This window comes from Dermochelys coriacea, chromosome 18, assembly GCF_009764565.3.
Source record: "Dermochelys coriacea isolate rDerCor1 chromosome 18, rDerCor1.pri.v4, whole genome shotgun sequence".
Taxonomy (NCBI): Eukaryota; Metazoa; Chordata; order Testudines; family Dermochelyidae; genus Dermochelys; species Dermochelys coriacea.
Genome location: NC_050085.1, coordinates 4901576 through 4915472, shown reverse-complemented (window position 1 = coordinate 4915472; position 13897 = coordinate 4901576). Strand labels below are relative to the sequence as shown.

The window sequence follows — 13897 nt, the reverse complement described above, 5'->3', positions numbered from 1 at the left end:
CAAACCCCCCAGTGCTGAACAGTGTGAATACCTAGACATGCAACTGGCTAATGACAGAGACATTAGCTTCAAGGCACTGTGAAGAGCACAATGACCATTAGTGCCTGCACAAGGCCCCAGCAGTCTCCTGCTGGAGTGGGGCCAGCTGAAGGGTTACACAGACTCCAACTGTATGGTTCCAGCCCTTAGGGCAGGTTCCCATTTAAGCCCCTTCAGTTTTCCCATGCACCTATAGGGGAGTAATAAAGTCTCTGCTTCTGCAGATCTCCCGCTCCTGGGGTTTGCACAAGGGTCCCACTTGGTATAGAAATGGAAACCACCTGATGCATGGGGGACCCCTGGACTCACCCATAGCAAAAGCTGAATTTGGATGGAGAGAATGACTCTTCAGCTGTGAATGAACCATGCTCTTCATTCCATACAAACGTGAAGGATCACCCTTCTCTGCACTTATGTCCCCGTCTCCATCCCTTCCACAGACTCGTAGAATATGAGGGTTGGAAGAGACCTCAGGAGGTCATCTCATCCAACTCCCTGCTCAAAGCAGGACCAACACCAACTAAATCATCCCAGCCAGGGCTTTGTCAAGCCGGGCCTTAAGAACCTCTAAGGATAGAGATTCCACCACCTCCCTAGGTAACCCCTTCCAGTGCTTCACTCCCCTCCTAGTGAAATAGTGTTTCCTAATATCCAACCTAGACCTCCCCCACAGCAACTTGAGACCATTGCTCCTTGTCCTGTCATCTGCCACCCCTGAGAACCGCCGAGCTCCATCCTCTTTGGAACCCCTCTTCAGGTAGTTGAAGGCTGCTATCAAATCCCCCGCTCACTCTTCTTTTCTGCAGGCTAAATAACCCCAGTTCCCTCAGCCTCTCCTTGTAAATTATATGCCCCAGACCCCTAATCATTTCCATTGTCCTCCACTGGACCCTCTCCCATTTGTCCACATCGTTCTGTAGTGCGGGGACCAAAATTGGACGCAATACTCCAGGTGTGGCCTCACCAGTGCCGAATAAAGGGGAATAATCACTTCCCTCGATCTGCTGGCAATGCTCTTACTAATATAGCCCAATATGCCATTGGCTTTCTTGGCAACAAGGGCACACTGGTGACTCATATCCAGCTCCTCGTCTACTGTAATCTCCAGGTCCTTTTCTGCAGAACTGCTGCTTAGCCAGTCGGTCCCCAGCCTGTAGTGGTACAAGGGATTCTTCCTTCCTAGGTGCAGAACTCTGCATTTGTCCTTGTTGAATCACATCAGATTTCTTTTGATCCAATTCTCCAATTTGTCTAGGTCACTCTGGACCCTATCCCTAACCTCCAGTATATCTACCTCTCCCCCCAGTTTAGTGTCATCTGCGAACTTGCTGAGGGTGCAATCAAACCCATCATCCAGATCATTAATAAAGATGTTGAACAAAATTGGCCCCAGGACCGATCCCTGGGGCACTACGCTTGATACCATGCGGAGTGGCCTACCCACTCCTTGTCTCCATCCCTTTCCCATCTTACCCACTTCTATCCCCTTTCCTCCACATCTGACCCACTTCCATCCCCATCCCTTCCATGTGGAATCTGGGAGGATGTTTCTTGCTGGGTCCTACAGGGCTCTGTACCGGGTCTTGTATTATTCAATATTTTCATGAATGACTTGAGTAACAGAGGGATAGTATGCTTCTAAAATTTGTGGATGACACCATGCTGGGAGGGGTTGCAAGCACTTTGGAAGACAGGATTAGAATTCAAAGCAGCCTTGACAAATTGGAGAATTGGTCTGATATCAACAAGATGAAATTTTATAACGACAAATGCACAATACTTCACTTAGGAAGGAAAAAATCAAATGCACAGCTCCAAAATGGGGAGTAGCTGGCTAGGCATCGTGCTGCTGACAAGGATCTGGGGATTATAATGGATCACAAACTGAACAGGAGTCAACAGTGTGATGCAGTTCCTAAAAAGGTGAATATTATGCTGGGGTGTATTAACAGCAGAGTCATACGTAAGACATGGGAGGCAACTGTCCCACTCTAGTCAGCACTGGTGACGCCTCAGCTGCAGTCCTGTGTCCAGTTCTGGGCACCATATTTTATGGTAGATATGGACAAGGTTTAGAAAGCCTGGCCTATGAGGAAAGATTCTGGGCATATCTAGTCCTGAGAAGGGAAGATAAGGGGGCACCTGAAACAGTCTTCCAATACGTTAAGGGCTGTTATAAAGAAGGGAATTAATTGTCCACTAAAGGTAGAACAGGAAGCAATGGACTTAACCTGCACAAAAGGATATTTAGATTAGCTATTAGGAAAAACTTCCTAACTACAAAGATAGTTAAACTCTGGAATAAGGCTACCAAGGGAGGGTGTGGAACCTCCATCATAGGAGCTTTTTAGGACGAGGTTGAAAAACAACTGCTGTCAGGGAAGATCCAGGTTTACTTGGTCTTACTTCAGCAGAGGTGGCTGGACTAGTTGGGCTCCCAAGGTCCCTTCCAGCCCTACACTTCTACATCTTACCCAACCCCACTCCCTCTGTAGCCTCCCCACCATCCCTACACATCTCCTCCCCTCCCTGCCCTATCCGTCCCTTGTTCCCGTTCACTTTGTCACTCTGACCTCCCTACCACCCCTTTCAGGATGTCCGAAATGTAGTTGCTGAAATGATCTTCCTAGGTGGATCTGACCAAGTCTCTCCACTGTTTGTGTCTCCTCATTGGCTTCCTGTTCTCCATTGCCTCAGGCCTTACAAGAATTGACCTCTCTGCCTGTATGGATCACTTATGACTTCACCTCTCCCCGGTACAAACTGCCTGGCCTGCCAGCTCAACCCTTCCCTCTTTCCTTCTCCCATATCAAATCAAACAGAACTACCTGGAGGTGCTTGTCATGAACGCCCTCTTCACCATCTGCCCCCAGCCCCTTCCCACTGCTTGTCACCTGCAGTTACTGCATCATAGGGCAGGGACCACATCTGTCTGTGTTGTCTGGGAAGGGCCCGGCATATTTGGGTCACTATAAGATTAATGAATAACAATAATAATAAACCTGTCTGTCCAAGTGCTCGTCCCATGGAGCAATTCCTGATCCCCAAACTCCCTCACCCAGATCTACAGAAGGGACCCCAAATGCCGACCTACAGAGGCCTCCATACCCAACAGCAAGGTTATCAACAAGCCCATCTCCAGAGCTTTCAGATCTGAGCTCTGAGCTGCAGACAGGGCTGGGCAGTTCTCAGAAGGAAAAATATATTCTCTAAGATACATCTAGCTCAGCTGCCAGTTCTGGGCGGGCTACAGGAATCATGGGGCGAGTGTCTCTGGCCTGTAACGTGCAGGAGGTCAGGCTCGGTGGGCACAATGGTCCCTTCTGGCATTCAAATCAGTGAACAATCCCCTGCCACTTCCTGATGAGCAGGGAGTTAAACCGGCCAATAGCCTCTCTTTCGATAAAGCAGATTCAAATGTTCCAAGCAGCATACATGACTCCTGTGGGCTGGGCCAGTGTGGGGGCAATCACCCCTCCTACCCTCTGTGGGCAAAGCCAGTGTGGGGCAATCGCTCCCCTCTAATCCCCTGTGGGCGGGGCCAGTGTGGGGCAATCACCCATCCTACCCTCCGGGTGGGGCCAGTGTGGGGCAATTGTTTCCCTCCTACCCTCTGTGGGTGTGGCCAGTGTGGGGCAATCGCTCCCCTCTAACCCCCTGTGGGCGAGGCCAGTGTGGGGGCAATCACCCTTCCTATCCTCTGGGCGGGGCCAGTGTGGGGCAGTTGCTCCCTTCCTACCCCCTGTGGGGCAATTGCTCCCCTTCTATCTCATGTGGGCAGGAATCTGTATTGGGTCTCGCTATTCAGTATTTTCATGAATGACTTGAAGGGAGAGTATGCTTATACAATCTGTGGATGACACCACGCTGGGAGGGGTTGCAAGCACTTTGGAGGACAGGACTAGAATTCAAAACAGCCTTGACAAATTGGAGAATTGGTCTGAAATCAACAAGATGAAATTTTATAAAGACAAGTGCACAGTACTTCACTTAGGAAGGAAAAATCAAACAGCTTCAAAATGGGGAGAAGCGGGCTAGGCAGTCGTGCTGCTGAAAAGGATCTGGGGATTATAATGGATCACAAATTGAATGTGAGTCAACGGTGTGATGCAGTTGCTAAAAAGGCAAATATCATGCTGAGGTGTATTAACAGGAACGATGTCTGTCAGGTACAGGAGACAATTGTCTCACTCTAGTCAGCACTGGTGAGGCCTCAGTTGCTGTCCTGTGTCCAGTTCTGGACACCACATTTAAAGGCAGATATAGTCAAGGGTTAGAAAGCCTGGCCTCTGAGGAGAGGTTAAAAAAACTGGGCATGTCTAGTCCTGAGAAAGGAAGATTAGGCGGGGATCTGGTAACAGTCTTCTAATAAGGTAAGGGCTGTTATAACCAGGGCGCGGCTCTCCTAGGAAATGTTGTTTACTAATGGGGTTTTGAGGACTGTAGCTCTGAACCTTTCCACTCCCAATAAGGTGCATGACCAGTGTGGTGGAGGTATCCTGGGGTAATTGGGCCTTTAGGGCATGTGAGGGACGTGCTGATCTCCACAGGTCTGCGCTTCTCCTTTGTTCCACTGGGGCACTGGGATTGGTTTGGGGGTGATGTGCAGGCTGTATAAATACATTGGATACATCAAAAACTGCCAGCTGAGCCCAAATGAAAACGTTGCAATTGTCAGGTTAATCTGCCCCTTAAGGAAAGGGAGCAGCCAACCAGCCTGTGCCTGCAGGGTGAATCGCTTTACAACAATATTTACTCAGGTGCTCTGAGCGCCTCACGCATGACATCTGAGTGCTGGGCAGAAGCCACTCAGCCTGAGCCGGCACCTGATCCGCAGGGAAAGAGCATCAGACCCCCCAGGCCAGAGGCAAAATCCTCCTTCTTAAACCTGCTTTACACTGGTCACTGCCTCAGTCCAGGGGTGTTGCCTTCAGGCATTTCAGGGCACTGTGCTGCGCAGGGGTGGGATTCCTAACAATCCGAGGGATTGGGATTATCAGCCTGCAAGGAGGAGCTGGACCAGCTCACTTGGTAGGAGAAGAAGTACATTCTTCTCAGGAGGAATCAGTCCAGCAGAAAAGTAAGGAAGACTTCAACCCCAAGCTCCAAGAGACTGTCCCCATGCCGGTCCAGCTAGGCCATTACCTAGGGCAGCATCCTCTCTGTCCGATGCAGCCGGCTTTGGAACGTGGGCAGCGCCGTGGCATCGTGGGCCGGATCTAGGTCAACCTCACCCCCAACCCCCCCCACACACAATGGGCGCTGGAACAAGCCCGATGGCAGCCTTTTGTCCATCACCTTTTGCAACAAGCACTTGATGAGTTTACACTGTTTCCCCCTGCCCAGCCCCACCCCAGAGCTGCCCAGATAATATGAAATGACTGAGAAATGCCTCTCCGTTTCTTTCCCAGCCTTGGATCTGGGGGAGATGTGGTTCTCAACAAGCCTCATGTGTCACAGGTTGGGGCAGACCCCACTATACCCTGAGTATGGACTTCTCCTGCTTTGGGGATGCTGGGATTAGCACATGAACTCTGAATGCCACATAAAGCAGGGCTCCCTGCTCCTCCCAGTGCTCCCCTCCCTCAGTGAACAAACGGACTGATCCTTGCTCTCCCAGCCCTGGGCCCCAACGCTCCCGTCCCACCCTCCCTCCCAGCCAGCCCCCTCCTGTTCAGTCTCGCTTCTACAGCCTGGTTTTGCCAATGCATGTGCACCACTGACACAGCGGGTATGCCGACACTGCAGTACCAGGGTGCAAGTGCTGCTTGTGCAGGCAAAGCTGGGCTAGTTTTAATCTTGCCGGCAGTGAAGCCACAGCAGCACTGGCTGCAATAGGGGCTGGATGAGCCCTCCTGGACCTCTGGGAATGACTTGTACAGCTAGCCTGGGCTGCACGGCTCTGCTCCATGTGCCAGCCGTATTAAAGCCAGCTGGGAGAGCTGCAATTGCATCCCGAGGGCAGTGCAGACACATCTACAGAGGGGTCTGCACAGGGCTGACAACTGGCATCTTTCTGTGCATGCCAAGCCCAACTGTTCTTTTATTATTCTTTGTCCTTTCCCTGTGTGACACTGACAGGAAATGCAAAATAACATTCCCCAAATGCCAGCGTGGCTTGGGGAAAGGTTTTTTGGCCTCTGCTTTTCTTAACTCCCTATGGAGTCCAGACTCTATTAAGGGGCCCTAAGCTTTCCACTGGAAACCCCCATTTTTCAGGTGCTCACAACCTTTGGGGCTGAAATTCTCCAGGGCTGGTTACTACCCAGGAGGGAATTTGTTTGGAAACTTTGAGCAAAAACAATTCTGGGCTTTTCAAGTGGAGCAAGCACACTTTTTCCATGATGAGAACAACGTTGCCACTTTTAAACAGCTCTGGGTGTCCAAGCCACTTGGGCTCGGGAGCTGAAATCTAGCAAGGAGAGATCCCTTAGAGAGAAGAGGGGTTTTTCTGGGTCTGGCCTAGTTATGAGGGTGCTCCAGAGGTAATGAACAGAACAGGTCATCATCACGTGATCCATTCCTGTTGCCAATTCCCAGCTTCTGGAGGGTGGAGGGCTGACAGTGGCCAGGACAAGGACCAACTTGTCCAAATGTCAAAACAACCCGAAAGTGTCACTGTAGTATCGACACCAGCCCCTCCCTCTGCAAGCCAAAGGAGGGCTAAGGTTAGAATATTCCCTTCTGCCCACTGCTAACGCTGGCAGCGAATTCCAGCCCAGGCTCCTCTGCAGGGCCCCAATGCCATTTGCATTGTAAGCTGTAGGAACCATTACATCTTGGCATTATTTGTGCCATTTGTCACCAAGATCATTTGCCTCTTATGCAATAATCTCTAAGAGCAAAGAGGAGAGCAGTCTCCTCCAGCAGCCAGCCACAGCCCAGCGGATGACACAGCTTTGGCTTTACAGACCATTCCCCTGTATTTACACCCCCACCAAAAGAGAGAGAGAGAACGAGCGAATAAACTCCCCGAGATCTTCTGTCATTGCTTAGAGTGTCTCTGGGCTGGGATCCCTCTCCGGATCTGTCTGGTTATCTCCCCATCCAATTTGCTAGGTTCTCTCGGATCATTTCCAGGGGTCAAGTAAATGGCTCAGATATATGCAATATAGGTCAGGACCTATTTTACAGCTTAGAAAGCAGCTCTCCCCTCCCTCCTCTCCCTCTGGCTCTTGGTGCTGAGAAAATAGGTCATGGGCAGGGAGCAATGGGGATTAATCATTTCCTCTAGCAGCTGCTGGGAAAATGTTTTCCTTTTCATTTAAATCATAAAGTGTTTTAATTCGGTGGGGATTTTTAAGTTTATTTTTTAATGTATAGTTTGCGGCAGAGATATGCTCCTGGGAGGAGAAGGCTCCTGCCCCCTATTTCCCGCTCCCAGCGGAGTCCATCCTGCCAAAGCCTCAGCACCACTCACTGAGGCTAGGCCTTCTCCTGTGACCCTGCTCTCGGGCCAGAGCCCCAGCACGGCAGGCCCTGGCAGCCCAAGGCCAGCCCTTCTGACACCTCACCCCCATGCAAAAGGAGTTACAGCCCTGGCCCTTGCACTTCCTCCTGCTGTACAGGGTGAGTTCCACTGAACAACACAGAACCCCTCCTCTCCCCTCTCCTCTCCTCTGGCTGGGCTGGTGGCACCTGGAATGGGGCGTGTTCTGGAGAGGGATGGATTCTCACTCACAAGGGCCATTCCACCTGGACCTCTTCCAACTTCTTACATCATCTCCTGTCCCCTAGGGTATTGCACTGGGGTAGTTGCATCAGTGTAGACCCCCAGTTCAGATGCACTGCACTCGTGTAAAGCAGAGCTTGCACCAGCACTATTTATCACAGTTCTATCCCTGGATAAGTCACACGGGGGAGTGCAAGCCCTGCTTCCTACTGGTGCAACACATATATATTGGGAAGTGCAAGCCCAGCTTCGTACTTGTGCAATGTGTATACACCGGGGAGTGCAAGCCCAGTTTTTGCCAGTGCAACACATGCACACTGGAGGCTGCACTGGTGCAAACAATGCTAATGCAGAGAAGTCCATAGGACTGGCACTGGAAGCTAAATTCATCCCTGGTGTAAAACCATTGACTCCGTGGAGTTCCAGCAAGCATGAATTTAGCCCCAAGATACTAGTGTCTCAATTCATGAGGTTCCAGACAGCACCGTTCCTGCTCCATGGAGGCGCCACCGCTGCACCAGGGAAAGGGACTAACAAGTCCCTGGGACTTTGGCTTTCACAAACTGGAGGGAAGGGCCAGCCTGCAATGGCGCTCTTGATTATTGAAGGTTGGGACGCTCCTCCCAAGGCCTCAATAACTTCTCCTCAGCGGCTTCCCATTCCCTTTCAAACCCAGCTATATTGCCCAACCAGAGCTAGCCGCATGGAGACTGGAGCGTGTCCTGTCCGGCACATGCAATCGCTGGGATTTGAAGGGTTAACACGTGCTGCCAGACTGACTCTGTGTCAGCCTCAGTGCTCGTTCTGTCTATTTTCTCTTCAGTTGCATCTGACACCTGTTGTGTCACATGCTCCCGGGGCACATGCCATCTCTGGCTGTGATGGTCAGTCCCCCAAAGCAGCTCCACCAAGGATGGCAAAGGTTTGAGCTGCCTCTCCCCATCTCCACATTAACCGTGGGCAGCCCCGGGCTCTGCTGATACCTTCTCATAGTACTGCAGCTCATAGTCCAGGATGACTCCGTTGGGCTGGTCAGGCTGAGACCACGATAAGGTAATGCTGTCCACGGTCCGGCTGACCTGGTGCATGATGGACACAGCAGACGGGGCTGGAAGAGGGAGAGGAGAGAATTGTAAATCAACTGCACAGAGCAGATGGCACTTGACGCTGGAGAGGGCAGGTCAGTAACATTACTCTGTCATCACCATAGCTTTCATTTCCAGCACTGGCCACTGGTCTGCACAGCTACCGGGGCCAGCCCCTTGCAATTCCTAGAGTCTGAGAGGAGAGCAAAATATTCCTAGGAACATGGAAAGTTATTCAGGGTTTGAGATTTTTGCATTTTGTTATGAGTTTGAAATTGGGACCAGTTCAGTGCAGTATTTCAGGTGGGGATCTGGATTCTTTTCAAGTGAAACGGGTCCTAATTCTCAGGCAAAATGAGCTCATGTTTGAGCAAAACCAGCCGTGTCTTCCAGCAAAGAAGCCATTGCATCAAGAACATGCAAAAATCCATTTTCCACCCCCAATATTTGTCATGCCTGGGGCCCAGGGACACACCGGAAGTGCATATCTCCCCTCTGCTTTCAGTGTGCTGGGTCTGCAGGCAGCAGATGCGAGTGCGAGAGGTTCATCCTTCAGCCTGAGCATAAAGCGCAAACTGACCTGACACATGTACAACAGTAAAAAGAAAAGGAGGACTTGTGGCACCTAAGAGATTAACAAATTTATCTGAGCATAAGCTTTCGTGAGCTACAGCTCACTTCATTGGATGCACGAAAGCTTATGCTCAAACAAATTTGTTAGTCTCTAAGGTGCCACAAGTCCTCCTTTTCTTTTTGTGGATACAGACTAACACGGCTGCTACTCTGAAACATGTACAACAGTGACTCTTCCGCCCCTGGATAAATGCATTTTAAATCCACAATCCTCCTGGAAATGTCATACATGCAGATGCCACTAGTTCTCCTGCACCCAACGGATCCCTCCAGCTACGGCTCAGACTGGCCCGCCAGCTGATCACCAGTGAGATTGCCCTTGATTGCCAACACGGCTCGACGTGTAGCCTGCTAGGAATGATGCAGCTACAGATTCTTACCCCATTTCCATGGTCATGTGAGATTCTCTGGCACCCAGGGCTGGCCTCATAAGCAAAGCAGAGGAAAACTAATTCATTCCTCTTCACTCAGCAAAGTGCAGCTATCCCTCCCAATAAGCACCACGGACATGTGGCTGGATTCTGCTCTCACACGGATGTAAATTAGGCATAATCCCAGTGAGCACGACTGATGCAAAACCAGTCTCAGGCAGAGCTACCTCAGGGCCGGGGAGAGAGACCCAGTGAGAATGGCCAAGAGAATAAACTCCCCACATCTGCAGCACCAGGCTTTGAATCCTCAGAAAAGGTAATGAGGTAACGCCCTGTGACACACTGTACCTCAAAACAGCACCCTGTAACTCCCATATTCATCATTCCTATATGGTTGAGATATTTCATACAAAGCATGCCAGGTAAGATATCATGTGAAAGGTCATGATCTGCTGAAACCCATTATTCTGTCCAAATATGTATAGCATCGGTGTGTATGCAGTTATGAGATTTTGCTGTATGGTTGTTACTGAAATATGCTGTATATTTGAGATTCTCCATTGCTAGGAGGTGAACCATTCCCAGGAGGGAATCAAATGACCATTAATCAGCAGGGGAGGTATAATCAAGGGGTTTACAATTCCATGATAATTGCACAAGCACCACACAATGGGGACTGCTCAGTTCTATGACTCAGTTGCACAAGACCACCAGGGATTGCTCAACGCTGTGACTCAGCAAAGCCCACCAGGGCATGTCTGGGCAAGTGTCTTCTAGGCACATGGACTAAGATTATAAAATAGGGGACAAGGGCACCATGGTTTTGCCTTTCTCCTCCCCCACCTACACTAGAAGCAACAAGAATGCTGGAAAGACAAAAGACTTTGACTGAGGAGACTGGTCCAGCCTTAATGGAGAAGCCTGTGTATTAAGAACTGTAATATCCAGTGAGGTGAGAAACCTGCTTGATCTAAATACTGTCTAGTGTAATAAGATTTAGATTTTGCAGTTACCTTTTATTTTACCTTTTATTTTCTTTGATAACTAGCTCTGACCTTTTATGCCTCCCACTTATAATCACTCAAATCAATCTGTCTGTAGTTAATAAATCTGTTTTATATTTTATCTAACACAGTGTGTTTCGGTCGAAGTGCTTGGGAAATCACAGCTCAGTTTACATTGAGGGACGGGTGGACTGGGTAATAAACTTACACTGGTAAGGCTTCTGACCAGGGCAAGATGGTATAGCTCTGGGGTGTAAGGGTAGGGGGTTGGGGGAAACTGGCTGGTGCCTTTCCTTGTGTGATTTGTCAGTGGCTCAGGGAGCACTCATGCAATGTAGCTGGGTGTGGGGCTCCACATGCTGTTGTGCTGAGTGATCACAGCGCCTGGAGGGGTTTGTTGCTTGTCACTAGCAAAGCACTGTGAGAAACAGCCCAGGCTGGAGAGTTAAGGGGGCACAGTGGTACCCCAGTTCCAGGTTGCACCCCAAGGATCCCATCACACCACCGTCACTATCTCTCCAGATCTGTTTCCACATGAAAGAGAGACTCACGCTCAAAGGGGCTTTTATTAGGTCCATCCTTTTAAATATGTTGTGAAGTAAAAGCAATTCACTAAACAACCCTGAGAAAGGGTGTTGGAGAGCAGCCAGGCATTCCCCAACGTATGAGGTGCAGAGCATCTCACTCATCCCCTGTGCAAAATTCCCAGGGTTCTCACTGCACCTCCACAAAGACTTCATGACAGACTGCTGCCCCCAGGTCTCCAATAACAGGCTGTTTCTAAGACTTTGTTACTTTGACCAGCTTGGCTACAGCACATAACAAAGTAGAATCATAAATAATTAAAATGAAGCTGCAATTGTCAGAATAAATGAACAAAGAAAGTACACTTTCATGATGCATTATCCTGGCTTTTCAGTTGATTTTTTTCATTTACTATTTTGCAACATTCATGATGAGTTATTCTCCAGCATAGACTGGTGCTTAGGGGCCAGGCACGGGAGTTAGGAGACCAGTAAGTTGCTGTGTCACATCCCTGCTCTGTGCCTCAGTTTCCCCAACAGTGAAAGACGTATAATGACAAAGGCCAGCATCGGCAAAGCACTCTGACAGAGCACATCCACAAAACAAAGCCATTTTTTTCAACATAAAGGGCTCTTAAAACCAATTTCTGTACTCCTCCCCAACAAGGGGATTAGCGCTGAAATCAACATCGCTGTTTTGAATTAGGGTTAGTGTGGATGCAATTTGAAGGTATTGGCCTCCGGGAGCTATCCCGCAGTGCACCATTGTGACTGCTCTGAACAGCACTCTGAACTCGGATGCACTGGCCAGGTGTACAGGAAAAGCCCGGGGAACTTTTGAATCTCATTTCCTGTTTGGCCAGGCGAGCTCATCAGCACAGGTGACAATGCAGTCCCAGAATCTAAAGAGCTCCAGCATGGACTGAATGGGAGGTACTGGATCTGATCGCTGTATGGGGAGAGGAATCCGTGCTATCAGAACTATGTTCCAAAAGACGAAATGCCAAAACATTTCAAAAAATCTCTGAGGCCATGAGGGACAGAGGCTACAGCAGGGACGCAACACAGCGCCGTGTGAAACTTAAGGAGCTCAGACATGCGTACCAGAAAACCAAAGAATCAAACGGACACTCCGGGACAGAGCCCCAGACATGCCGCTTCTACGCTGAGCTGCATGCAATTCCAGGGGGGGCCGCCACCACTACCCCACCCCTGTCCATGGACTCCGATGATGGGGTACTCTCCGCCATGCCTGAGGATTTTGCGGATGGGGAAGATGAGGAGGAGGACGAGCTTGAGGAGAGCACAGAGCACACGGTTCTCCCCGACAGCCAGGATCTTTTTGTCACCCTGGCTGAAATACCCTCCCAACCCAACGAAGCCGGAGAAGGGACCTCCGGTGAGTGTACTTTTTAAAATATAATACATGTTATAAAAGCAAGCGTTTTTTAATGATTAAGTAGCCCTGAGGACTTGGGATGCATTCGTAGCCAGTACAGCTACTGAAAAAGTCTGTTAACGTGTCTGGGGATGGAGCGGAAATCCTCCAGGAACATCTCCATGAAGCTCTCCTGGAGGTACTCTAAAAGCCTTTGCAGAAGGTTTCTGGGGAGAGCAGCCTTAATACGTCCTCCATGGTAGGACACTTTACCACGCCATGCTAGTAGCAAGTAATCTGGTATCATTGCATGACAAAGCCTGGCAGCGTACGGTCCCGGTGTTTGCTGGCATTCAAGCAACATCTGTTCTTTATCTCTCTGTGTTATCCTCAGGAGAGTGATATTGTTCATGGTAACCTGGTTGAAATAGGGGAATTTAATTAAGGGGACATTCAGAGCTGGCCGTTCCTACTGGGCTATTTGTCTGTGGCTGAAAAGAAATCCTCCCCGCAGTAAGCCACGCTGTGGGGGGGAAGGGGGGAAGGGGTGGGCATTGGCGCTGAGCTGTTCACATTTGGCTAGCAGGGATCTTCCCTGATACCAGCCAGGCGGTGTGGGGAGGGGTAAAGTGATCATCCTGGAGAATTAGATGGAGTTGGGGGGGGTTAGTTTGGTTTCTGCTCCTGCACGTTAACAGGAAAACCGCAGCACTAAATGGCCAACTCAATGTGCTTTGCTTGGTATGGGAGAGGAGGGCGCTGCTGTTACTAAGGTTGCAGAAGCCGAAAGACTATGGCTTACCATGGCCACCTGCAAACTGAATTCTGTTGCCCGGCCCTGCGTGTGTGATCTCCAACACCAAAGCTGCAGGCACTCAATACAAGATGCAAAATGCGACCTTGTACCAAAATCACATGTGCTATGTAATGTGAATAGTGTTGTTCACCATGAAAGAGTATAGCCATTGTTCTGTAAAATGTATCTTTTAAAATACTTCACTCCCTTTTTTTCCTCCAGCAGCTGCAAATGTTTCAAGCCTCCCTCCTCTGTCCCAAAGGCTATCTCAGATAAGGCAGCGAAAAAAATGCACGCGCGATGAAATGTTCTCTGAGCTCATGCAGTCATCCGGCTCTGACAGAGCTCAGCAGAATGTGTGGAGGGACACAATAGCAGAGTACAGGAAAGTGGAC

The 13897-nt window shown here is 49.8% G+C and overlaps 1 protein-coding gene across 1 annotated transcript in view; it reads right to left on the bottom strand.

Annotated features, from left to right (window-relative positions):
- Positions 1-13897, bottom strand: part of EPHB2 (EPH receptor B2) — a 164633-nt gene that overhangs the window by 26803 nt on the left and 123933 nt on the right. The window contains 1 exon segment of the mRNA XM_038376627.2: positions 8695-8819. Coding sequence (XP_038232555.1) covers positions 8695-8819 — 125 coding nt within the window.